General features: G+C 48.6%; 1 protein-coding gene and 1 non-coding gene across 2 annotated transcripts in view; one reads left to right on the forward strand and one right to left on the reverse strand.

Moving 5' to 3' along the window:
* Positions 1-368: 368 nt before the first annotated feature.
* The window catches only part of SPAG1 (sperm associated antigen 1), a 75,069-nt gene continuing 47,502 nt past the window's right edge, over positions 369-27,935 (reverse strand). The window contains exons 12-18 of the mRNA XM_075550602.1: positions 21,755-21,907; positions 19,651-19,811; positions 11,462-11,594; positions 9,545-9,671; positions 3,373-3,537; positions 1,455-1,814; positions 369-1,359 (exon numbers count right to left, since the gene is read on the reverse strand). Of these exons, the coding sequence (XP_075406717.1) occupies positions 1,228-1,359; positions 1,455-1,814; positions 3,373-3,537; positions 9,545-9,671; positions 11,462-11,594; positions 19,651-19,811; positions 21,755-21,907 (1,231 nt within the window). The 3' untranslated portion in view covers positions 369-1,227. The remainder of the gene's footprint in view (positions 1,360-1,454; positions 1,815-3,372; positions 3,538-9,544; positions 9,672-11,461; positions 11,595-19,650; positions 19,812-21,754; positions 21,908-27,935) is intronic.
* Positions 4,537-4,644, forward strand: LOC142449525 (U6 spliceosomal RNA). The gene has a single exon (XR_012784678.1). It is a non-coding gene; the product is annotated as a U6 spliceosomal RNA (small nuclear RNA).

Below are 27,935 nucleotides of genomic sequence, written 5' to 3' on the forward strand. Positions count from 1 at the left end.
GAGAAAGTAAATGTTTAGAAAATAATGATGGGGATTGGAGCCGGCTAGGCTTGTGAGCCCGGCTAAAAAAAGAATGATGACAACATATGTACAAATATGCTTGATACTATTGATGTATGGATTGTTATAGAAGCGGTAAAAGCCCCCAATAAGATGATCTTTTAATTTTAAAAAAAGAAAGAAAGGAAAAGGGAAAAACCCCTTCAGAAAGTTATTCTTTGCCTGGGGTGATGTTTTGGATAGTTGGTCATTGTAAAAGACTAAATGAAACCAAAATGAACATGGAAAGAACGCAGGTGATATTTATCTTTCATCTTTACTAAGAAAATGAACAAGAAAATTATCCAGAGAGAGGAAACCAGCTACAGTTCTGGAATGAACAACAGTACATGGATTGAGAGCTGAACGTTTATTCCAAGAAATACCTTTGCTCTGGCCCGGTCCACAGTCAGGACGAGCAAGCGGCGCTGGGACGGGCTCTTCACTCCGTTCACGGCGAGATGTCCTCACAGTTAAAGCAGACAACAGATGGGAGGTGGGGGGTGCATTTAAATTTTGCTTTTATAGTTGTTTTGTTATTTCAACAGAAATAAGCTTCTTGAAAACATGAGAAAAAGTGTCAGAAATTGTTGGCAAATTTTGGTCTTAATTATAAGGCAATGTTTCCTCATTATAAAAAAAGACTCCCTCTTAGCGCTCTAGATGAAAAAACACAATTTATTTACTACTCACACCACAGTGTAGACTTTAGTTGGGATTTTCTCTTAACTGATTTTGATCTACAAGCAGTATAATAAAGTGGGATTATCAGGGTGTTTCAGCAGGAGATACAGGTCATATCATCGTCATCATTAGTGACCTTGGCATTTCTGTCAAAATGAAGAGCATGCTTTCATAGCCCAAGGAAGTGCAATTTAACTCAAAGGTAACAGCTTATTAAAATAAAAGGTATACCATAACTTAAAATGCGCTTTGAACATGTGCTAAATATACTCATCATTAAATATAAAGATGCTGGCTCTGGGGTACATTAAGAAAATATTTACAATGGATAAAAAGCAGATTACAGAATATATGTGTTCTGGGTATAAAAATAGTTAAGATATTTTATAGTCCAAGACCAAGGGCTCTCTCCAGTGGGGCTGTCTGCAGGCACACCATGGCGGCGTGACTGGACGCTGTGCGTGCACAGAAGCAGGCAAGCTAGTAGTCAGTCGGCCGGCCAAGTCACAGCTCATACTGCCTCTTGAGGGCCTGTAAGTCTTCTACAGCCAATTGGTTGTCTGAGGTGTTTGAAAGGTCATTGAACAACTGTTCAATTTGCTCCTTTTGGCTCTTGCTAATTAGTGTCAGCATCATCTAGAAGAAGGGGAGGAGTTATATTAACATTTTAATTAACATACATTCATAGTGAACATCGTAGAAAGTTACAGCAATCCTACACTGCCACTGACCTTAAACCGTTCTGCTTGGCTGAGGTAGAAAAGATGCCGGTAGATCAAGGAGGGCTCTTGGTCAACAAGACTGTGCTTCAGGGCCTGAATGAGCAGGAGGAACATGTCCCCTTCAAGCTTGTTACTCAGCAGCATAGGCAGATCTTCTGGTTTGGTGCAGGCTAGAAGCTCCGCACAAGCTTCTGGGTCTTTCCTGGTATTTATCGCGCTCATAATCTGGCCAAATTCATAGGCGTTATTAGGCTTGCAGATCCACAGCTTGTCACGGGGCTCTGGTGGCCCTTGGACTTCTCCCTTCTCAGAAGCAGGGCAGGCAATGGAGCCCTCGAGTGAGGTCACCTCTCTCCCGTCACCAGTCACCTGCAGGAAGCACAGCAGGACACCGTGACCCTGGGCCCCTTCCCGGCCCACGTGGGAGCCAGAGCATCAAGCACAAGGTCCCTCGTGCTGCAGTCACACGGTGAGGGAACAAGGACAATTGATGAGGATGCATGAACGCAGGAGTCCCACGACCTGCGACAAGGGCAAACAAATCTGTCTCGGGAGAAGTACGCCCAGCGTACTTCGTCACACCTAACTTTGGACGTGTTGTCAGAAGGACATCACGCCCGGTTTGGGAGAACAACAGACACCTTCCTCAAGGAGCTGGACTGACACGCACGGTGGCGGCAGCAATGAGCTCAGCAGGGAAGCAAGGAGAGGCCAACTCAGGGCTTTGCAGTGCCTGCTGCTGCAGTGCACGTGTCGCCAGGGCCCTCCCGACGCACTGGTACCCAACAACACGGGAGAGATCAATGAGTGTGCACGAATTTTAACTTTAGAAAAAATGGTCTTCCTTAAAGTTTGTTTTCTCTTTGGCTATTAAAAGTGACAGTAAAATCTTAGTTTTAAAATTTTTCTCAAATAAAGTTATTCTGTAAAATACAAAAAGGCCAACACAAACCTAGTGTTGTATCGTGACACATTTTACATTTACTTATTTCCTCACATTTAGCAGAGAACTGAGCCCCTATTTTTCCGTTCTCTTAACTTTCTTCCAGTGTTAAAGTGAGAGATGGTGGGGGGGTGGGGCACAATAAAGCTTGCTACTTTCTCTTCACAAGTGAGCCTTGGCCGCTTAGTGGGAACTTCAAACGATAAGCAGGGTGATGCTGGTGCTCATGACTTTCCCCAGAGGAGGGCTTGCAGCCATCAGTAAGAGCACCGTGAAACCCAGGCAGGGCCATTCTGAGACGGCGAGTCTTGTTTCAGAATGCACACGGTCTGTTAGTCTGGCAAACCACTCAAATGAACCAAATTCTCACTGCTGATCCTGGAGGGGAGGCAATCCGAGTCACCCAGGATGGTGGGCCAGAAGGGCGGTGCACACCTGGGAAGATCGGCTGTGATGTGTAAACTCCGAATACCACTATGGGTCCCAGGGGAGAGAGGCACAGCAAAGCGCTCTCGTTTGAACTAGTTAAAGCTTCTTCGGTGAGCATAAGAACAAAAACGTGGGGTGGAGTGGAAACGGGGAGCCGATTACAAGATCTACACATAACCTCCTCCCTGGGGGACGGAACACAGAAAAGTGGGTGAAGGGAGACAGCAGTTGGTGTAAGACATGACAAAATAATAACTTATAAATTATCAAGGGTTCATGAAGGAGGAAGGAGCGGGGAGGGAGGGGGAAAAATGAGAACCTGATGCCAGGGGCTTAAGTGGGGAGCAAATGCTTTGACAATGATGAGGGCAATGAATGTACAAATGTATGTATGGATTGTGATAAGAGTTGTATAAGCCCCTAATAAAATGATTAAAAATTTAAAAAGAGCAAAAAGGTGAGTTTTGCAAAGCTCCGGGAAACAGGACCTCAGAACCCCCTAAGAGGACAGGCTCCCCCCAAAGAGTTCTTTCAAAGGTCATCAAATCAAAATACCTCTTGAATCATAATTTTCCTTCTCTCCCTCTCTTTGTTGAATGAGGCTTTATTGTCCTTACTCTGAAGGCACCGGGTTACCTCTTCCAGCTCCATCTTTGCCTCAGCAACACTTGGGTCTAGCAGGAGAACTTTATTGAGGTCACTGAAACTTTGCTGATAATTCTGGAAGGAAAACAGAAAAATAATTAGTGTTAGGAAATGAGAACTGATGGCACTCCTATGGGAGTGGGAAATGAGGCAAACCAGGCAAAGGTGTGCTGTGGGCCCCATGCTCACCACCATTATAAATGCAGGCTGATTTGAACCCCACCACTCTGATAAATGCGTGTAGAGCCAAAATATTACCTCCCCCCGCATGCCACCCATAGCTCAGGGAACCAACAGCACAGCCCTTAGAGCCAGAAGACCCAGGTTCAGTTCCCTGCCTTGACCTCAGTCCATCAGACAGGCCCACCCTTGTTAACTGTTTGCTGAATGGGTAAGAGGAAGGATGGATATGTTCGGATTAGCACTTACTAGCCAAGAAACACAAACAAGATGCTCCTTGAACTTTCTGAGCGTGAGTTTTCTCATCTTAAGGAAGATGAGCGCTTCCTGTTCTGGCCTTTAGAAGGCTGTCCTGGGGCGTAAATGGACAATACAATATGGAGTGGTTTCAAACCTACACAGAGCTGCACAGCTGTTAGCACCAGAATACTATTTTCCCATCAACCCCTCCAAAGTCAGATACTATTCAAAACAGGCTAAGGCCACTCTATCTTTCCATTAAAGAGGCAGGCAGGCAGGCAGGCAATGTGCTCGGGAGGTTAGGAGAAAGGAGAGGGCGTGGTTACTGTGTGTGCTGGCAGACAGAGACCACAGAGCACAGGCCCACTGTGCGGCGGGTGTTGCTCTCGAACCACAGGCTGCACCTGCATTTCCAATCTGGTGAGGAGGCAAAGAGCCCCCATGACGCGCAACCCCTCCAAGTACTGCCGACCCATCAGCAGCACGAGGTACTGATGGTGACGGCGACATTCCTGGGGCGGAGCTGCCACTCCAGCCCTGCCCTCACCCCAGCAGCACAGCAGAGGGCATAGCTCATCACATACTCTGTGGAGCGACTCCACGGCCCACTGCGGCACCAAGGCGCCGTCAGAACTTGCTGGAACAAAGTGAGCTGTGCTCATTTTGGCAGCACCTCTACTTGAAACTTGAATGACACCGAGCAGATTAGCAGGGCCCTTGCACAAGGATGACGTGCAAATTCACAAAGCGTTCCACTTAAAAAAAAAAAAAAGTCACAGTGTTCATGTCTCCGCATTCTAGCAGGAAACCACATGAGAATGGCCCTGGGCAGCTAACCAGTCTGTACTGTCCCCAGCATTTTACTAGTAGTGGTAGCCTAAACTCACAGTCCCCCCGACAAAGATTCACTTTTACTGCCCCACTGAAAAGGGGCACTCAGGGAACGGAGGTTCAGGTTCGCTTTGGGTCAATTGAGGACTGAGCGAGAAGGTTAGAGCTGAGTAACTGGTTAGTCAGGAAGCTAAGGTCTGTGAGCTTCAGCCGAGGGGGGGAGGGGGGCTTCTGACAGCCACGGGGAGGGCATGTTCATGTGAGACAGGAATGCTCCAAAGGAGGTGGGTAGGAAGAGAAGGAGGCAGAGGTGGCCTCAAGCCGGGCAGGGTCAGAGGCAGTCCAGCCTGTCAGGCCGTTCCCAGAATAATCTCCATCGAATACAACCATGAGCACAGCTGCGAATAAACCCAAACCCAAACCCACTGTCACTGAGTAGATTTCGACTCATGGTGACCACTGGGGCAGGGGAGACTGTCCCACGGGATTTCCAAGGCTGTAATCTTCAGGGAAGCACACTGACACAACTCTTCCCCCTCCCCCCCACCCCACCCCAAGGAGGGGTGCCAGGCTACCACCGCCAGCCTGCTGGCTAGCAGGTGAGCCCTGTAAGGACCGGGCCCCTGGGGGTCCTGAAAGCATGGCACAGGACAGGTGTGGCCTTGCCACATATAGGGGGGGAGGCACGGTAAAAAGACAAGTAATCAAATTAGTAAATCCCAACTAGATGGCTCATTAGACAATGAAGACAAACAGACTGAGATGGACGTGAATGAGAGTGGAAGGGGAAGGGTTGGCTTCTGTGAACATTGCCAGAGACACCAAGACACGCACCGCGCAGAGGCCAGGGAGCAGCAGGGCGTGTGCTGGGCCAAAAAAGACCACTCAAAGTTGCTAACAGCCTCATCCCACCGCAGGTCGGTCTGTCTGTCCTTCCTGTGCTGAGGAGGGTGCTGCTATGGGAAGCCCAGAACCCTGAACTGTGCTCTCAGACAATCTGACCCTAGACCAGGAGGCGGGAGTTTGAAAAGAACAGGGGCTACGCCCTGGTCTGCACATCAGGAAAGGGCTGCACCAGAGTTGGTACCTCTCCCTCAAACTGTTTGCTGAACAAATCACCCGAGGAGCCAGGCGACCTGAAGGAGGACGTAGTCTCAGGACTGGCGAAAGGCTAGGGAGCCACCCACACAGTCACCACCTCGCTTCGAAGGGGACTTGAAAGCGCTTCCCGACGAAGATCAAAGACAACGAGAGCCTTCAGCATGGATCCCACGGCAACAGAAAGGAAACCCGCATCCTCACATCCGGACCAATAAGCAGCAACATCACGACAAAAGGCGCACACAGTGAAGTCGCCGAGGATCTCACTGCACGTGGATCTATCACCAATGCCCAAGGAAGCAGCAATAAGGAAGGCAAATGACTTATCCAATTGGGCAAGTCTGCCTACCCCAGAAGACCTCGTTCACGTGCTATAAAACAGAGTTGTTGTGGCACTTTCAGGGGCTCATGGGCACCGGAAGGATGGGCAGTGGATAGGAAGACTGGAGAAGTCATGATGCTGGCGACTATCGGAAATACCATGGACTGCCAGAAGGACAAGCAAGTTGGTCTTCGAAGAAGGAAAGCCAGAATGCGTCTTCCGAGTGAAGATGGAGAGGCCGAGTCTCGCGTGCTCTCGACATGGCATCGGGAAGATCCAGTCCTGAAGAAGGACAGCGTGCTTGGTAAAGGGGGTGAGAAAGAGGGTGATGCTGGGGATGTAGGCCTGCACCCCTCGGCTGCAGGAGGGCCTCAAAGGTAGTGGCGATGAGAAGGGAGCCCGGCTGGGCACGGTTTCACTCTGTTGTACCCAGAGGTCACCATGAGGCAGCATCTCACCGTAACAGCAGCAGCTTCCTTTTAAAGGAACGGGAGTACATAGGACAGTCTTAGACCTGTGCTTCCCGACGTGGCCTATGCTGCCCCCGAGGGGTGCTGGAATGGTGGGAGGGTGGTGCACGAGCAGATACCTTCACTTGACCCTGGATTATGGGCTGTACTCGAAATGTTTGTCAGGAGGGTGTGGAGGAATTGTTTTTTCCTGAAAGGGGGACCATAAGCCACATAAGTTTGAGATATTTGTGACTGCATCGTACGATTAATAATGAAACACCACACACACGGCCACCGAGTCAGTGCTGACTCTGCCCCGCAGGACAGGGAAGACTGCCCCAGGGGTTTTTTTGAGACTGTGACTCTTTACAGGAGTAGCAATGGCTATTGGTTTGGAACTGCTGACCTGGTGGTTAGCAAACACTACACCAGCAGGGCTCCTATTTAACAGATGTCCTGACATCTTTTAGAAGATTTTATTTATTGATGTATTTATGTCTTGGAGCGTCCCCTCTCCACACACACACCCTGGCCATGCTCTTTCCGGCAGGCAGCCCGCCTCACACCCAACACCAAGTACAGAACTAGCACTCGACAAAAGGAACACTTTGTAAATAAAGGCACTTTTTGCCCAGTTGTCTTTTCTTGTGAAGAACAGCTGTATGTTAGGAAAGTCCCCCTTTATTTTTTTCAAAACCGTCCAAATGAACTATTAAAATCTGCTGGAGGGTGGAGATCCGAGAAAGCAGAGTATTTCCCAAGAGCTACAACTGGTCGCCTACAAGCCCCAGTGTCACTTCCTCATTGTGTTCACTCGGAGGGACCCACAGGTGAGAAATGCTGCACCTGATGGGGGGATGGAGGGATCCATAAAGTTCATCAGGAAGTGTCATTATGGAGAAATGCGGGGGCGGTGTGGCACTGATGCACTAGTTCTTCAGGTTTCCTCCCTTACTAGCGAGGTCTCTGTGTTCTACCCCATGAAGCCTGTTACGTTTGCGTATGTGCACTGATGTAGTTAAGATGGCTCTGTCCATGGTAGTCAAGACAGAGTGCCCCTCAGAGACAGTGGTGCCCTGAGGGCACAGGAAGTGAGGGGGCGAGGAGGGCAAGGGGAGCTCATAGCATTGATGATTGTATAACCCCCCCCCTGGTGGGACTGAACAATAGAATTGTATTTGAATGGATATATTAGACGGTGTAAGATATGTCAATTAAACTACTATTTTTTTAAAGTATTATTATCTCTTACTCCACTCCCGCCCCCTTCCATCAACTGCTTGAAGCCCCACTTGTATACACGGGTAGTCTTTGAGATCTCGGAATTAAATTCACTCACTCTACCGGGCGTATACACCTAGCTTGAAGAAGCGGAACCAGAAAAACAAGCTACCAGACTCAGAGTCCAGTGGAGAGGATTACTCAAATTTGGGATTGTCTTTCTGCACTGTAATACAATTTCTAGAATTCATTCCAAGGAGGTATGAAATTCCAGTCTCTGCTTAGAGAAGGCTTCTGGCTTCTAACCAGGTGAACAGGTTCAAAGAGACGCCCAGAGAAGATCAGCCCGGGGGTTGGGGCTTCATCTAAAGTCCTGAGTCATCTAGCTCTTTGCCTTACTGGCCTCAGCGTGAACTCCATGGAGCCTCCTGTCCTGCGAACAAAGGGTTCTCCGAGCAGTCTTCAATGCATGTACCAATGCACACCTTGCAACCAAAGCGAGGAAGGGGTGAGGCGGCCTCTCGCTTTTCTCCCAACTGCACACTGGCTGCTCCTTGTTCCACCTTCCACGCTGCCCCCAACAACGCCCCTGCCCACCCTCCGGGGGCTCCTCTCACCTTTCAGAATGCACTTCATGCCCCCCAGCCTCAGCCCCAGCCCGACCTATGCTCCAGCTGTGCCATGTGTACAAAGTCACAGGAGAGTGTGCGCCCGTCTCAGCAGCTTGGCTCGCTCCAGCCTCGCTCTGGAGGCAAGCCCAGCGTGCGGCCACGCAACACCACAATAAAAGGAACAAAGTCCTGGCACACACACGACACCGCCAATCTCAGATGGTACTCTGGGCAAGAGAGGTCAAAGGTGTATTCTATCTATAGACACATGGTAACAACAGTGAGAGAAATGAGCCCCGGGGCTGCCCAAGATGGGGGTATGGGGAGAGAGCGTGCCTGGAGGGGCACCAGGAAGGTTCCTTCTCTTACTTGGGGCTGGGAATGGGACGGGTCCTGTGACCACATGGAATTCACATTTCATTCACCAGGATCTTCACGTAGGAAAACCAGCATTGAAAAAAGCATACAAATAAGATAGTCTCTCTCTTCTAAAGCCTAGGTTCCCAAGCTTGGCTGATCACTGGAATCACCAGGGGGTCTGGGGAAAAGGACAGATCCCTGGGCTCCTTCCCCTGGAGACTCAGTCCTGTTAAGGTGCAGATAAAGCCCAGGGATTGGTCGTTGCACCAAATCCCCTGGAGATTCCAATGTTCAGTTCTAAATCAACCGGGTGGAGTTTCCTCAGAGAAGAGCGCCCAGGGGCCAGCTCACACTGACCCATGACAGCAGGGGGCCCCGCGCCCCAGGAGCTGCCTCATCTGCCTCTACCAACTTCTACTGGGTGGTCCCTCTTCCCTCTGATACCTCCCCCCCACGCTGCACCTCCAGTCCTTGCTGGAGGTACCCCAGAGCATTTTTTGTGACCCCCAGTAACCAAAGTTGCTGTCCCATAAAGTGGGTCTCTTAATTATATAATTAGAAAATAAATTCTAATTTCTGAGCTGGAACAAACCCCCAGCAAAGTTAGGGCCAAAATCTGGGGTCTACTCATAGGGCTGCACAGAACCGGGGTTAAATCCCAGGACAAATTCATCCCCTCTCTCCCATGACACACAGATCTTTCCGTCCTGGAAACCACAATCGGTGCCGAGCGGAGACTGGCAGGAAGATGAAGAGCGTCTCACCTTGAGTCCTTTATGGGCCAGAGCTCGTCGGTAGCAGGCCTTCACGCTCCCGCCGTCTATCTGCAGCGCCAGGTCGCAGTCCTGCCTCGCCGCTTCAAACTGACCGAGCTTCAAGTAGCACAGCGCTCTGGCAGAACGCAAGGGGACCCAGAATACAGCAGTAAAGGCCACCTGTTTGTGCACTTAGACAACTAATAGAAGCAGACAGTAAATAACAGCCCGCTACATCTGTTCCTATACCACCGCAGTTCCCACAGAAACATACTCTCCTACTCCGGAGTGCCACTTTCTTGCAATGCATGGAATGCCGGTGCTGGGGATAGAGCTGCAAATAAAATAGCATTCATCCAGGAGGCAGTGGAGTGGAGGGCAAAGACAAGAGGAACAAACAGCTGATAACCTAATCAGATTGGGGGGCGGGGGGCCAAGGTGCGGGGGACAGTTATGGAAGAAGTGACAGTTAAGTTGAAACCCAAAGTAAGAAGCGAGAAGTAGCCAATGTCCAGAAGCTGGGTTGAGGGGTGAAGATGGAGTAGAGAGTGGAGGCCCAGGGTTCTCCCAAACAAAGGCCTGCCATGTGTGTGGGGGGGGAGGGGAGGGCGGGGGGAGGGCACAAGGCACACTCAGCAAGCTGAGACAGACCCACCCCATGGGCAGAGAGCAGGGAACAAGGCTGGGCACGAGTGCAGGGCAGCTGGGCAGGGCCGTGTCAATGTCGGCAAGGCAGCTGGCCTTTATCCAGAGCCTCACAGCAGTCCCCTGAAGGGTTCTAAAACAGGGACCGATGTGTTTGCCACATGTGTGCGCGCGCGCGTGCGTGCGTGCGTGTGTGTAGCACTAGGCATTGAGAAGAGCCAGGGTGGCCCAGAGCAGGGGAGAGACCGGTGGGGATGGCAAGAGTCCCACTGATGAGACATTTGGAAGGTAGGACCACCAGGGCTTGTTGACTGGCTGGACGGAGGTGGCCAGGGGGAGAATGATACGAAGCAGTGAGTGAGGGGCAGGGGAGGGCCCAGGCCCGGAACTCAGGGAAGAGGCTGGGAAGAGGATGACGGGGCCAGCAGAGTGTGGAGAAGGAGGAGGAACCCAGACTCAGAGGCTCCAGGCTACCAGGGAACGTAAGCCTGTGGAGGGAGCAGAGTGGCCACCGGCAGGGCCGCCGCCTGCGTCAGCTGCCAGGGCAGAGGGAAAACTGGCGGCCAGTGATGCTGATGGTAAAGTTACCCAGGGACGGGAGGGGCAAAAAAGATCTGCTGGATTCATGGACAATAAAACCTCTTTGGCAACAAGACTGCCAACAGAGCAGAACATGTGCAGAAACAAAGTGGTTAGTAAGAGCCTGCACTAGAAAGAATTCACCTGCAGTTCTAGGAAACCTCTTGTTGCGAGCTCCTTTACGGACTCATCCCGTATTCCTCCTTGTTGACGCAGATTCTAGCCCCGCCCTCAAGTCACCACATTCCAGGCAGACATCTATTCCCATATGCAGCCAATACCGCTTCTGAGCACATTCTACAATAATCTGCCCCTTCGAAATGCCGCTCGTTCCCAGTGCTTGAGAAGAAGAAAGCACTGCTCCCTAACACACTCGTTTGAAAGGCAGTTAGTTCCTCCTCCGCCCATGCTGGACAAGGCGCCCAGAAGCAAGGCCCAGGCGGACTGGGACCCAGCAAAGCGAGCACAGCAGCCAGCAAGGCCCTGGTAGCACAGAGCCACCAGCCCTCCAGGGCCTCCCTCACCTCCTTTGCCCCATCTCCCCAGAATCTCTACGGCCCTAACTCCTTGAAAAACACTTCTTCAGCACAATTTGCTACATAAATCCCAGCACCATGAAAATGGAGCCTTGGAGATGAACACTTCTACTTTTTGCAAATGGAAACTATCAAAGTAGGAAATGGATGAAACAGAGGGACTTGCCTGTTTGTATATATGGCACATTCCTTGTTGTTAATCTTTAAGCATTCGCTGTATTTACTCAGGGCCTCTCTGTAGTTCTGGTCCTTCACACATTGATTTCCTGCTTCCTTCAGCATTCTGAACTTTTTTTCATCTGTGGGATCAAAATATATTAGAGAGAGAATAAACAGTCATCTCATCATCTCTACGGAATCTTAAATATATCTAAGTACATTCTTTACTGCAAATTGACTCGACTATAATCATGTGCAGAGCTAAAGTCAAACATTATGAGTTAGTAATAGAAAATAGCTGTAAGATAAAAATGGGTATATAATCATGATATTATCTTCAAGTTAGAAAAGTAAAGTTCAAGTAACTGCTATCATGTGAGCCAGACTGGTAGGCCTTGTCTCTGCTGGCCTTCTGGAGGCAGGAACAGAGGCCAAGCATCTCTGAGCCAGGGGGATCCAGCCACGCAGGCTGCTATTCCACCTCTGGCTGTTCCACAATAAGCACCAACCACCATCTTTATTTGCTTAAGCCACGAGAGGTGGGTTTTCTGTTAACTACAACTACGAGGCCCAACTCCAAGTTTGGATTTTCAGACTCTCTTTTACAGCGAGCCCGGCTGGCTCGGAATCCAGTTTCCTCTTCCCTGTGTTCAGGAGGGGTGGTACGGCAGTCACATGCTGGGCAGTTCAAAACCACCTTGGTGGGGAGGGAGGCGGGGCTGTCTACTCCTGTAAAGAACTGCCGTCGCAGAAAGGCACAGGGGCAGTTCCACCCTGTCTGACAGGGTGGCCGTGAGTCAGAATGACTCGATGGCAGTGAGTTTGATTGGTTTTTTGTTGGGATTTTTTTGGTGTTCAGGAACCCAGACCTAAGCTAATCATAGCACCTGGGACTTAGCCATCGTCTCAGGAATGAGCCCAAGGCCCAATTCAGGCCAAGGGAGTCATGGGATCAGAAAGCTTGGGGCTTACGGGCAACCCATTTCGCTCATGCCAGTAAAAGCGATCATGTCTCTCTCCCTTGACATGGTATGTGTCACTGTGAAGTCCAGAACTGCCGTGCCTGAAGAGCCTGGACTGACTTCAGAGCCCGCCCTCCTTCAGTACACGAGGCAATACCTTCACCTACCACGTAACTCTACAGATTCCTGTCATTTCCAACCAACGTCTTCTGACACATGTGGCACACAGTATTTAAATGTCAAGCTTTACATCTGTGCAATGACTTTACCCTTGGTGTGCAATAAAATCCAAAACTTGAACGTTTAAGACAATTTTGAAATCTTGCATTCTAGGAAGTCTTCTGAAACCTCTTTGACTGCATTTGAGCAGGCTATGGCTCAGAGTGACCCTATAGGAAGGGGCAGAACTGCCCAGGAGGGTTTCCCAGGCTGTAGCAGTCACAGACGCAGAGTTCCCAGTCTCTGCCCCAGGGACTGGCTGGTGGGTTTGAGTCACTAATCTTTCAGTTATCAGCTAAACACTTAACTACTGTACCACGAGGCGCCTCCTAATCTTGAGAGACTGCTACATTTATAGCAGTATGAACTTGGAAGGTTAACAAAGTTGTGAGTCACTGCTCAGTTCATTCATATTATGTTAGAAAGCACAGATTTCTGCGTAGTGTTTCATATTTCAGAAAACCTCACACAATGAGACTTCTCTTATAGTAGCCTGGTGTAGAAACCAAAAAAAATAGAGTAGTACAGAAGATTTCCTCCCTGCTCACTCCCCCTTGCCCAAAGGTGATGTAAAGATTTCCTCAAACTGTTGTTTGTTTGTCTATGTATGCATCTATCTATCTATCTATCTATCTATCACGTCTGGTTCCCGTTAAATGAGCCTTAGTGGAACAGTGGTTAAAACACTCCGCGGCTAACCAAAAGACGGGTAGTTTGAACCCACTAACCATTCTGAGGGAGAAAGATGTGTAGCTTGCCTCCATAAGGATGAACACCTTGGAAGCCCTGTGGACTAGCAAAGCCACCGGGGCACAGTAAACGCAGTACTCTGAGGTCAATTTATAGTAGTAAAACACACACACATCAAAATGTAGGCCTCAAAAATCAATATTTTAACCCAGGAACTCCAATTATCAGAAAAAGGGCAGCCAAAGAGCTCTAGAGTCCATCCAAATCATAATATGTATATATATTTTAAAAGCCTACAGTATCAAGAAAGGAAATCATCAAGATTAGAGCAGAAATAAATGAAATGTAAACTGAAATAAATAAAACTAGAACATGGTTCTTTAGAAAAATTAATATAGTTGACAACCCACCATCAAACCAAAGGGGGAAAAAGAGAAGATGCAAATTAATACAGATAAGGAAGGATGACATCACAACAGAAGTAACAAAAATACCCAGTATAATAACAGAATACAATGAAGAATACTCCGGCTAATTAAAAACCTAGCCCCAAAAGGGCAATTTCTAACACACACAACCTACCCAAGCTAACACAGACTGAAGCAGATAATTTAAACAGACACCATCCACCCACCCACTCACACCCACACAAATTAAATGGGTCATCAAAAAAAACTCCTAACATAAAACAAAACAAAAACCCTAGCCCAGACATCTCCTCTGGAGATGTCCACCACACATTAACAGAAAAGGCTGCCCACCAGTCTACTCAAAGTCTTCCAGAACCAAGAAAACGATGGGATACTCCCAAGTGCATTTTCTGAAGCAAGTATAACCTTGATATCAAAGCTACCCGGGCAACACTAAAAAAAGAAACTTAGACCAAAATCCTTCATGAGCATATGCAAAAATTCTCCATCAAATCTTTGCCAATAGAGTCCAATATCGTATTAAAAATACACACACACACATTTTTTAACGACAAGGGGGAAAAAAGAGTCCACAGGTTCACTTGTACGAAAATGGTGTCTGTCTCCTTTGAGGTCTCAGGCAGGTTTAAAAGAGAAGCACCCTCACCACCATCACCAGCCCCAGGTGGATTCCAGGGAGCTGCGGTCAGGCATGCCTCCACCCTCCCTCCACCTGCTGACCAATTGCGACACCGCTCGTCCCTTCAGCAGCGCTCACGCATCCTCAGCTGGAGGCCATGGTCCACTGCAATGGGCACTCAGAACGCACAGACCACCCTCACAGGGACGGGGTTTCTCATGGAAATCAGCAAAGTTATGATTCGGGATCAGAAATGCTCAGGACACAGCTCTTCCAGTCGGCCCAGCCTCTTCTCAGCACAGAGAGGCAGCTCTCTGGTCTTTGGCCTCTCGGTTACAATGGCCTTTGGCTCGAGCAATGTTTCAAAGTTCTTTTAGTGCTGCTGCTAAAGCTCCAGAAGGCTCCCCATTCTGCCCAAAGATTCAACCATCTCAGCTAGGTGAGTCAACAAGCCTAGTTCTCCTATGAAGGGCCTCAAGGCGGCTCACTCTGTAAGCCAGCCTCCTGCCAAAGCACATCACTACTTGCGTCTCATGCTCTGGCTCTTAGTGCTGCTGCTGCTGCTGCTGCTGCTGGTCCTCTGTGGCAACTCTGGTATGAAAGCTTCCAGAGCCTACACTGAGAAAATGCAATGTGCGGGGATCACTCCTGTCCTGGATCTTCAGTTTTGATGGTAACGAGATCCCCACTTCCTGTTTGTGCAATGACCGCTTTTATACGCAGCAGGACAGCAAACTGGCCAATTCCAGGTTAGAGCTGCATTTCTGAACAGTCAAAATCAACCCTGTTCGCCATCACTCACAAGTGAGCCATATAATTCTATCAGCACCCCCCACCCCCCCATGCTCCTGCCTTTTCCTCGTCAGACCCACCAGGAAATGAGAAAATATGCCCAATCTGTATGGGCCTACTCACTCAGTTACTAAGAGTTACAAAGATCACGGCTAGGATAACTCTATCAAGTAAGTCACAACACTAACTACAGGAAGAAAACGACCCCAGAGAAGAAAAGGACTAATGAACAAGAATAAAGCAGACCACACACTTCTGAATCTCAGAACCCACTATACAGCCACGGCTGTCAAACAGTCGGGTACACTGACAGACTCACAGACAAATGGAGCTGAACTGAGAACCCAGAAATAAATCCATCCAACTATGGACAGCTGATCTTTCACAAAGGGCCAAAATCCATTCGCTGGCAAAACTGGATATCCATTTGCAGGAAAATGAAATAAGATCCATACCTCACAGCTTATACAAACTAACTCAAGATGGATCAGAAGACCTAAATAAAAAAGTGAAAAGATGATCAAATAAAAAGTAGGGGTAAACACACGATCAAATGTAACCAGGAGTGCACAAGCAGCAGATGGCAACCCAGACAGCGGGACCCCAGAGAGGAAGCACTTACACACCTCCCAAGACTTCTCCAGCCAAGTGAGCGCAAACCTACAAACTGGTGGGGAACCTTTTTGGCAATGGCATATCTAACAAGGAACTAATCTCCAAAATTTCGACACAACTTTAACACCTCAACAATACAAAGGCAAACCAATTTAAAATGGACATGAACAGACACATCACCAAAAACATTCGGGAGGCCAACCAGCACATGAAGAAATGCTCATGAGCATCAGCCATTAGAGATGCAAATCCCCAAACACGATGAGGCATCCTCTCTCTTACCCAACCCTAACACCAAAGTTCAAAAGACAGAGCTCGAGTCTCAGAGACACTACTGGCAGGACTGCAAAATGGTCCAGCACCGTGGAAAGTGGTGCGGCACTTCATTAAGAAACTGGAAATAGAAATACCACTTGTTCCGGTCCTGCCACTTCTGGGTACAGACCCTAGAGCAGCGGTTCTCAACCTGTGGATCGCGACCTCTTGGGGTCAAACGATTCATAACAGTAGAAAAATGACAGTGACTAAGCAGCGACAAAAATAATGTTATGGCTGGTGGGTCACGAAGTGTATGAAAGGGTCGCAGCCTGAGGAAGGCGGAGAACCCCTGCCCTAGCGAATCAGAGCTGGAGCGTGAGCAGGCTTGTGTGCCTCCGTTCTCCACAGCGTCCCTCCCGATGGCACCGAGGGCGCGTGCGCACAATGCAAGCACTTCGTAATGTGGCAGAGCCTGGAGGGCCTGACCGAGTGACACCTGTCCATCACCCAAGGACAAATAATTATGAGTCCACCGTTGTAAGAAGTCAAAGAAAGGTTTATCCACAGACAGAACCCTTCTGTTCTGGTCACCAGGGATGGAGAAGAAGAGGAGATGAAATCTCTAACTAGATGGGGACCTGTCGCCATTTGGGAGAAAGGAAAGGCAGCCTACAGTCAGCGCGCCACCACTGAGGGAAGGAAGATACCGAGAGACGCTAGAGCGTCGCAGGCGACAGGGAGCAATGTTGTGACACACACAGCCCTGCAGTACCAGCAATAACACTCTACACGCAGATGCAGAGGAGGACATCAAGCTAAACAGGTTTGGGTAGATGAAATGGACTGCACCCATAGCCATCTATTGGTTTGGCATGTGTACAGATATGTGCTTTAAATACATCCACGTATGTACAAGACGAAAGCAAACAGGGGCCAATGTGAAGAAAACACTTGAGTCACTGGGCAGCGTCTCAGGAGCACAGTCTCAAGGCCAGCTAAGGCGGCTGGCCTAACGCAGCTCGCAAAGGGAAGGCTCAGCCTTCGCCTGTGGTGAGTAGCGCCGGGCGTCTTAAAAGCTAGTGAGTGGTCATCCAAGAGTGAGAAAAAAATCAGAGATTCAAGGGAGGACAGTAGTCCAAGGGACAAACAGGCCATGGAAGTCACAACCTCCTCTACAGTAAGACAAGAACTAGCCCAGTGGTTCTCCACCTGTGGGTCACAACCCCTTTGGGGGTCGAACGACTCTTTCGCAGGGTCACCTGATTCCTAACAGTAGCAAAATGACAGTGATGAAGTAGCAATAAAAATCATTTTATGGTTGGGGGGTCACCACATGAGGAACTGTATGAAAGGGTGGCGGTCTCAAGAAGGCTGAGAAGCACGAAGGAGAAGACGCCCAGCTACCATGACCCACCATTTTAACCATGACAGTCGAAGGTCTTGACCGAGTGAGAGAAAAATGCACAACAAAATGCAGAATTATAAAAAAAACAAGGGGAAAAATTAATTTAAAAAGACCAGGCTGATAGAGACTGGTCGAGAACTGAGCCCTTCGACTCTCCAAACCTGGGTTCAAACACCCTTTACTCAAACGACAGACAAGTAACCATATGAGACCAAAGGGGCAGGATCTGCACCCAAACCAAGCTCGGCGGGCGGGCAGGCAGGGCAGGACAGAAGGGTGAGTGGACACAGGGAGCAGAGAGGGTGCTGCTGCAGCTGCTGTTACAACGTACGTGTAAACTGTTGGATAGAAAACCACTTTGCTCTGTAAGCCTTCTCCCAGGCCACAGTGAAATCCCCCACCCTCTGGGGCAGTTCTATGCTGTCCCACGAGATCACTGAGTTAGCATCAACCAGACAGCAGTGAGTTTGGTATCCACTCTCACCAATAATTAGCAAGCAAATATGAATAGAAAAAATGTCCCAAAAAGAGCTGCTAAAACGAGTGCTTCTGATTTTTCTATCACATGTCTATAGCATGGATGGCATGTGCTTAACAATAAACAGCAGCTCTGAATGCAGGAAATACTTGGAGCCAAGCCCCACTCATAGTGGACTCTTGAAAACGAGGGGCTGTCATGATGGTCCTCTCCTTGCCCTCGAGTCAAGCTGACTTACAGTGGTCTGAAGGATAGGGCAGAACTGCTGTGGTGGGTTACCAAGAGGGCAGCTCTTTTCGGGAGTAGAATGCCTTGTCTTTCTCCCTGGGAGCAGCAGGCGGTTTCAAACTGCTGAGCTCACGGTCAGTAGGCCAATGTGTAACCCACTGCACTGCCAGGTGTAGTGCTGTAGCACCCAAAGCACTGGCAGATGGGGCATGCCTCCTTTGTCTAAAGCACGAGGGGGCGAGGGTCTGACACTAGCCATTTGGGGGATATCATGGCTCAGGAGCCTCGGGGACTCTTCTGGAGGGAGTCTAACTTGAGATGTTGCTGAAGAAACCAGGCAGAGAAACAAGGCCTCACTGGCCTTCCAGTTCACAAAACAAGAGTTCTTAAAACATTTACTATGCATCAAGTAGTAAGGTAGGCACTGTGGGAACTGAGATAAACGAGATATACAGTAGGCGGGTCCCTAGTACAAACTTATGTTGTGTATATATATGTGTGTGTGTGTGTTTATGTGTGTACTTTAAGCACATCAGTCACGTTACTTCTTATTCTTATGTAAGGGGGCTTCAAACTGCTTAGAGCAGAATTCCATTATCGTTTCATTCCATTTTCAGCCTCCTTATAACCCTGCTACCTTAAGTTGGCAGTTCAAGTTCAACCGGTAGCACCTTAAAAAAAGAAGCCCAGGTGATAAGACTTCACAAAGAAAATTCCGCCTCTGGAAACCCTCGGGAGCAAAGTTCGATTCTAAGACACACGTGGTGGCCGTGAATCGGAGTTGGCCTGGCAACAACTGGTTACTGGGCTTACAAGGCCACCGGAAGTGCTAGGTGTTTTACAGGCTTATCTCCGTTGACCCCTGACGGTAACCGCAGGAGATGGCTCTCGGTATTTCCCCCCTGCCACGGACAGGAAGCACTGGAGATGCGAAGCAACTTCTTAAGACTGTGTACTCTGCACACCCGCTTCTCCACGCGCCCCATGCACCTGGACGGCCACGTGGTGCCTGGTTTATTCCAAGGAGAACAAGTTCCTGTTATCGAGAAAACAAGCCCTGCGTACAGGAGTGAGGAAGCATCTGAACTTCCTGAGTTTCCCTATGTGCTGGGACAGAAGGTGACAGATACCCCAAGGTCAGAGAGCCTCAAAGGCAGAGAACATTCCTTATTCAAGGATTGAAAATGACTGATTTTCTTTGTCTTCCTCCAATTGTCACCTGTTTCTAAGACAAGTGTTGAGGAGTGAGCTTCGGGGTAAAGCTGTGTGCATGACTAATGGCATTTACCACAAATAAACCATGGTCTCCAGGGGGATCAAACAAAAAGACTGTGTACGAAGCGAAGAGGAAGTCCAGCACGGGTCTGATGACAGACCGGATGCTCTAATCCTCCTTTACCACACACACACAGACCAGATGGTCTAATCCTCCTTACACACACACACGCACACACGCACCTCCCGGGAGCCGCAGGAGAAACAAGCTCAGGCGTCCGTACCTGGGATGCCTGCCTGGTGAAGGCTATCACCCACTTGGGCCAAGGAAGTCTCTGCTGCAGGGTGCCATGCCCGCACCTGCATAGAAGTAGGCACCGACGGGATGGGTGGCAGCTTCTCTCGCCAAGTAAGTCCATCCAGATCCGTTAAAAGTCTTGTAATTCTAAACAAGAGAAGGAATTTCCGTTATTGATCATGCAAGCCCACTGAAGGTCAATATCAAGGGTGAGATTCATGAATGCTTTGCAAATGTGTACATCCTCATAGAAAATATATAGTCCTGAGCAGCCGCACATACATTAAAACAGATTCCAAAAGCTGCCACAGATCAGGAAACTTGAAATCATTTTATTTTTAGTTAAAAGAAAAAAATTAAGATTATTTCTGAAGTTGAGAAAGTATGTATCTAGCATAATGTCTAACGTGAAATATGAAACTAAAATTTGAGAACCCTAAAAGAAATGCTCTCTCCCCCCAATATACAAGTATTGAATGGATCACAGACATTGAGAATAAATGTACAAGACTGACCAAGATAGCTGAGGAAGCTTAGCTGCCCTGCAGCCGACGGTGCCTTTTGCTAAACCATTTACATGTGGTTGTGATGATCTTACCCTGTGTTTTCCCCCATCTCTAAAAGAATGCACCTACGTTCCTAGATGGAGGAATGGAATATTGTAGTCTGCTACTATTACAAGACCGACGAAATCACACTGACTACCTCGGAGCCAGTCCAAGTCCCAGCACCCCAGTGCAGGGTTTTTGAGGCTGTACACAATGACGGCCCATACCAATCTGACACCCAACCACCCCCCAGTTTCTTGAACTGAAATGCCAATTCAGTGTGAGGAATCCCATCTCTGCGATGACAGGTCACAGGCAAAGGTAGCTCGAGCCCTCTGTGACTCACCTTAGTGTCTGACATCTCACTTACGCTGAGTTCTCCAGATTTTGCTTGCCACAGAGACCATGCAGGCCTTTCCCCCTCTTTGTCCTTTTTACTGGGGGGTGGGGGCAGTGGACCACAGTATATACAGCACATAGACAGCTGAGGCCACGCCCTGGGCCAAATGGGAGCAGGTAGTATCAGACAGAACCAGAAAGGGAATCCATCGAGTAATTTCCAAGAGCCACCTGACCAGAAATTCTAAAGTCTGAAAATTCCTGCCTCCCCATTGTCACTCAGTGTAAACAGGTCATTGTATCAACTGGATCCAAATTCCTTGCTATTCCGACTTTCTGAATTCACACCCATCCCAGCAGAGAGCCTACTCCTGCTCCTGAGGGGAGACAGCGGCGCTTCCGCAGCAGACGCAGTGCCAGTGAGCACCTGCAACAGTTCAGAAGGAGGTTTACACGTTTGGATCTAATGCTGCAATGAATCCTGATTTATGACACCAATGGAAGAATAAACCTTCCTGATTCCACAGACAGTCACAAACACTAACGTAAATGTGTGTGTTTTGAGCACCAGATACAAGCCACACTTCAAACGCACTGCCATCAGGAGGCTTCCAACTCACAGCGACCCACTAAGACAGGGTAGAACTGCCCCTGTGGGTTTCCCAGACTACAGCAGAAAGTCGCCTCTTTCTCCCTCAGAGTGGCTGCTGGTTTTGAACTATTGATTTCCTGGTCAGCAGCCCAAGGCATGGCCCACTTAACCACGGGGCTCCTCAGATACACCAGGGCGAGGTAAACTCTACGTCACGCCACTGAGTGGAAATGACGCTCCAGAGAGCAAACAGGTTAAGTGGCGTGAGGACAATTCAAAATAGGGGTCCAACGGCCCTTTCACAGGGGTCCTCCGATTCATCACAGTAGCAAAATGACAGTGATGAAGTAGATCATTTTATGGTTGGGGGTCAGCACCACATGAGGAACTGTATGAAAGGGTCGTGGCCTGAGGAAGGTGGAGAACCTCTGGACTAAGGGATCACCAGAAGTTAAGTTACAGAGGGAGTGCACGTGGACATGGTGTGGAAGGCAGGCAGGCAGTCGCTTAAGTGAACGCGAGCACGGACATGTCTATGACACACGGGCATCCTTTTGAAGGAGGGTGAGGGAAAAACAATCTCCCTCCATGGCTGTGTCGGGCGAGTTTACCTGTTAATACTGTCATTGGCGACCTGGATCCCACAGTCGACTTGCAACACCGTTTTGTAGTCCACATAGGCTTGCCGGTACTGCTCTAAAGTTTCATAGGCCATTGCTCTTCGCAGAAGAGGCTTGACTGAGAACGGCTGCAGCTCCAGAGCCCTGAAGGAGACAGAGACGGTACCAGTGACTTCCCTGCGGCAGACGACTCCTCCACATTGCACGCGGTGCGGGCCGCAGTGTCTCGAGCCGTGGTGTGGACTCGGATGCGTGGCCATGCCACTGGGGCAAAGCGGGACGCCTGAGTAGGATTTTCAGGCCTGTGGACTTCCGGATGCCAGGCCTGGACCTCTTGGTGGGTTTGAACTGTCAATCTTTCCACTAGTGGTTGAATGCTCAACCATTTGGGCCACGTAAAAACCAAAAACACCAAACTCGCTGCTATTGAGTCGATGCCGACTCACAGCGACCCTTACCACCCTCTAGGAAGAGTGGACCGGCCACTCTGAGTTTCCGAGCCACAAAAGACTCTCAAATGGGTACACACCTGCTATTTCACCCAAAACAGCTGGTACATGCCAAGCAGGCAGGGCAGTACCCAGGCCCTTGGTGCCAGGAGCACCCGGGTATTCCTTATGCCCCGGAAGAACCCGGCAGTGGCCCAATCATGGAGCCGACTTTCAACAGAAGCTTGTTACTGCTGGACTAATGAGAGAAGCCTGGCTTGCACCTGTGTATTTAATTAGGCACCTGAGTGCAGAAAGCCAAGTAAGAGCTTGACTTGATTTGGAAAGGTTGGTTTGCTCAAATTTAATACAGCTTAGTATGGAAAAAAAACAGTACGCTTCACTTGCTGAAAAGGTGGGCTTCAAATCTGGACCAGCGAGCGGGAGAAGGGCCTTCAACAGACAGGGATGTCTTCTGGGCCCGGCTTCCCTCTGGCATTCCTTTAGCTAGACCGAGTTTCCAGGATCGCTGAAGATGGTTTTCAGGGAGCTGTGCTTTGTTTTACTTTAGAACAGGGGTGTCAAACTCAGTTAAAACGCGGGCCATTTGGTGCAACAGGCAAGACTCACGCGGGCCACATCACATTTACAAATTTTGTCAAATTTATATTTTGAAGTGAAGATTCAGGGATATGGATAATTGAAACACTATATAATTGCTTTTGTTTTATTTATTTTAAGTATAATAATTTTATTAATGTAGATAAAGCAGTATTGACAGAAGAGTATTTAAAATGAATTTCAAAATCTTTGGAATTCTCTGGGAAATAATGGAATTTTCATTGCCAATTCTAAACAGCACTTTGTGAAATTACAGGGGTTATATCTGAAAGTATAACTTTTACTTATAGATAAAAATCATTCAAGGCAAAAAAATATTGCTAGCCAACTTAAAATATATATTCAGTTAATTATAATATGGTCACTTAACATAAATCAGTATGTTGTTGTTGTTAGGCACTATCAACTCAGTTCCAACCCATAACCCATATTGAGCTTGTCCACAACAGAATGAAACCCTGCCTGCTCCTGCACCATCCTCACAAGTGTTCTTCCTATACTTGTGCCTATTGTTGAAACCAGTGTGAATCCATCTCGTCCAGGACTCTCCTTTTTCTTTTTTTTAATTCATTTTATTGGGGGCCTCGTATAATTCTGATCACAACCCATACATACATCCATTGTGTCCAGAACATATGTATATTTGTTGTCTATAATTGCTTTTATTTAAATATTTATTTTATTTAATGTATTTATAAGACTAAAATTACTATTTTCCCCCCAAAACTTGCCAGCACTTTCCTCCTGTTTGTTTTCACTTACCTCTTATGTTGTGACCAGAAAACATGACAAAGTAACTAATAAAAAACACAGAATGTTGGGCAGCTGACAAACGTGATGCACAAATGCATGTAATGGCGTCCCTCTAAGAGTGTGGACGAGCGCGGCCGCTGGGTGTGATTCATCACCCAGAGTGCTCTTCTCAACCTTTTTGCTCGTGGAATCTGTTTACATTACGTGACACTGAGAGTGGCAGACACATGGCTTCCAAACGTCGCCGGAACTGAGTCAGCACGTTTATACACATCCACAGGACCCCGGGAAAGGCACTGGGCCACGCGTAGACTCGTCTTCAGTAGTTAAAGGGCTCACAAGGGAATTGTGTGTACGGTACTGCCTCCATCTCCCCTAAGCACTATTTTCTTCATAACAAATTTTTTCTATTTTCATTTTATTTCAGAGCATCACAGGCCACAAAAAATTACCTCAGGGGTTACATGCAGCCAGTGGGCCGCCAGTTTGACAGCCCTGGTTCAGAACAGCAGCTGCAAAGCACCTCGTGGCATCAAGTGCCCAGCGAGATCAGAAATAAAGCGCCCCGTCCAAAGACTGTATTCTATGAACAGAGGCCACTGCACTCTTGGGTCTGAAGGAACTTCACTGAAGGGAGACGTCGGACAGTGTAAGATATGACAAAATAATAATTTATAAACTATCAAGGGCTCATGAGGGACGGGGAGCAGGGAGGGAGGGGGGAAAATGAGGAGCTGATGCCAGGGGCTTAAGTGGAGAGCAAATGTTTTGAGAATGATGAGGGCAACGAATATACAAATGTGCTTGACACAATGGATGGATGGATGGATTGTGATAAGAGTTGGCTGAGCCCCCAATACAATGATTTAAAAAATAGAAGAACTTCACTGAAGCTGTACACATATGCCCCCTGGAGAGATCCTATGGAGGCATACTGTCTACGTAAACCCCAGCCAACACCCACACCAGATGCTCTGCACCGGAGCTTGCCGGCTTGCGAACTTGGGAGTACAGGTGAATCCCATCAAGTCTGTGAGTTGCTCCGGGGAAAGCATGAGCGAGCACGGAGTAGCTACACTTGTCCCAACTGTCCCAGCAATCTGGGGTCCGGCCCTATCTGTGAGGACTCTGACGGGGGGGGGGGGGGGGGGGTAGGAGCAAATCTCACCATGAAACCTGCCAGGAGCTCGTGCTCCAGGGGAGGAAACCGAGGCGCACCGAGCCCCCTGCCTGGAGCTTCAGTTATTTTGAATGACCCCTCCACAAAAGCCACTCTGTCCTGTGCACCCCGATATTCCCAGTGTCTCAAACTAGATCCACACGTGAGCCCCGAGAGGCCCTCGACAAGCCTGTGAGAGGGACCGTCGCGCCATGGCCTTCCCAGCCTACATTCTTTCTGCCTCGCTGCCGAGGGCAGGGCTCTAACACGTTCATGGAAAGACTATGAAAACCATGGGATTCCCCACGAGCCTTCTGAGGCCCCCGATATAATAAAACTGCAAAAGATGACAAGGGAGCCATCTGCCCTCTGGCTCATTCACAACCCTGTGTCATCAACTCCACTGGGCGGGGGTGGGGGGCCCTCAAGTCGCTCCGACCCACAGCAGGGGGTCTGGAGACCTGGCACGTATTGCCTCGCAAGCTCGCCTACAAACAGTGACCAACTCTCCCTAGTACCATTTCCCTGGAAAATAACCAGTCGGGTTCTGCCTAGGTGTTAGCACTGTAAGTGACTCTGAGTAGCTTCGTGGTGCTGTACTGGGTCTTAAAATGTCTCTACCATGAGCCTGTGTTACTTCTGTCATCAATGTATGCGACTTAAGGAAAACACAATGAAAAATCAAACAAAAATATTTCAACACTACAGACTCACACAATGTACATGAGACAGTTAAAGTTTATTGTGCCAACTTGGCCGATAAACACATGTGGGAGTAATTGAAGGGTGGAGGGATAAATGGCTCCGTGAGCCTCACCTTGCTAGTTCTCGGGTCTCTTGCGTTGTGATGATTGGACCAGGGTGCAGCCACCTTAGCCAGTTCCCTGCTTCAGCTGGCAAGGCTCACGTTCTGCCAGACATCCCACAGGAGAAGCTGCATGAACCTACCCCGATGCAACCCTGAGTGCTGGAGCAGCCGTATGGAGATCCCTGCCAGCGCTGAGATGCTTACACACTCACTGATTTGGTTTTCCTCCTGAAGTCAGCATCATAGTGTGTGTTTTGTGAGATGGAGGAGGACTTTGTGGATTGGTGTCGGACATATGGGTTAATATAGGACTTGTGGGCTTGGGTATCACTGGGTTGGGATGTTTTCTTGATGTGCTCTTAACCTTTATATAAAACTCTCTCTTATACAGGAGTTTCTGCGGATTTGTTTCTCTAAAGTTCCCAGACTAATAATGAAGCCAGCATAAAGTGGCCAATGGTGAAGGAAGACACAGAAACAAGGTCTGCAAGAACAACATACAATTTGGGTAAATTCCAAAACACCCACAGTCGTGCCAGAGAAATCATGAACGACAATGTGTGAATGGATAAAAAGGGAGGTGTGTGCACTAAACAGATGTGGGAGACCATACAGAAGTACACTCAAATGCACATATAGGTCTGGCTGTGGACATTTCTACATATATGTTTACATATATAAAACAGAGCACACAGGGGCACCATTAGGGACACCTCTAATACAGAGCCAAACACTTCATGGGACTGAGCCACTGGGCTTGAAAGCTTAGGAACATGTCCCTCAGGGGACACCTACATCAACTGGCATAACATAGTTCATAAAGATAACGTCCTACATCCTAATAGGATGATCTGGGGTCTTAAAAGCTTGCCAGCAGCGATCAAGGTAAAATCATTGGTCTCTTCCTGTCTGCAGCAAAGGAGAATGGAGCAAACTGAAGACTCAAGGAAGCAATTCATCCAAAGGGCTAACAGCCACATGAGGCACAGCCCCTCCAAACCGCAGCCAGAGGCACTAGATGTTGCCCAGCTACTACTCCTAATCCTTCTGCCCAGGGTCACAATGGAGGTTCCCAGTTACAAGTGTAGGAAAAACGTAACCACATTCAAATTCATAAAAATGACAAGGCTTGCTGGTCTCAGACTACTGGCCTACGGCAGACTTCTGACTTGAACCTGAAGCCACTCGCGGAGACAACCTTTCAGACAATGATAGACTGGCCTAGACAATAACCACCCCCACCCGCGGGAACGTGTTCTCCTCCAGAACAACCAGCTGTCCAAAAGCAAAGCTGAGAAATGGGGGGTGGGAAAGGGCCTAAGAGACTGGACGGATGGAAATGGGGACAGCCCTGCCACAGGGATCTCAACCAATGTCACAAAACAATTTGTCAAGAGCCTGACTGGAAATTAACTGGCTATGTAAATGTATATCTAGAGTACAATTAAATATTAAAAAATCAAACAAAAACAGCAATGATCTTGAGTACCGGGATCCATTGGCTGTACCCCTGCTTTAACTGGAGCTTAGCTTGGGGTTTGAGGAAGACACCTGGCGGCATAAAGTTTAAGTGCTCTGTTGGTAACTGAAAGGTTGACAGTCAGACTCCCCCCAGCAGCCCCATGGGAGGAAGACCAGTGATGAGTTCTATGTAGATTCTAGCTTAGAAAACCCTATACTCCACTCTGTCACATGGGGTCAGTAGCACCTAACTATGACGTTTAGGGACTATGACCCCCTAACAGAGAAGTGAGAGACCTGTCCCTTTCAGCCACTTGCCTCCCTCTATTCCCCGCAGACTTCCAACACCCACGCTGCCCGTTACCTACTCAAGTTGGACCTGCCCCAATCTCGAGTCTACACCTGGTGAGATGACGCATACTTGAGGTTAGGCATCCTAACCCCTTTCCATGTGTCATCTGGAAGTCTGAAACAGAGACATGGGATAGTGTGGTGAGGACGGGGTGCGGGGCTTAAAGCGTCTTCCAAGAAACACCGTGTACTCAGACTAGTGATGCCTCAAACACACCCCCTTCCCCCCGCCCGGGAATACCAGTGTGCCAAAGAGAGGGTCCCAGGAGCTCATACATTTGAAATCAAATGAGTTGTTTTTCCCTGACACTACACCAAAAGTCATTTTCACTTGTACTTTCCCCTCCCCCTTTACTGGAAATTTTGCCTCCCTGTTTTCTTTTTAGACATTTGACTCCTGCTGCCATTTGCCAGCTCTGAAACATTCACGGGGCACAACTCTCCAAAGGAACAAGCAGAATTAGCTTCAAAGAAACAAAACTCCAAAATAAGCTACCTTCAAAATGCATGGCATCTTTGGGAGGTGAAGCTATAGTCCTACCTGACGTCACGTGTTGAGCTGCTAACCACAAGGACAGCAGTTCAAAACCA

This window comes from Tenrec ecaudatus, chromosome 5 (assembly GCF_050624435.1).
Source record: "Tenrec ecaudatus isolate mTenEca1 chromosome 5, mTenEca1.hap1, whole genome shotgun sequence".
Lineage (NCBI taxonomy): Eukaryota > Metazoa > Chordata > Mammalia > Afrosoricida > Tenrecidae > Tenrec > Tenrec ecaudatus.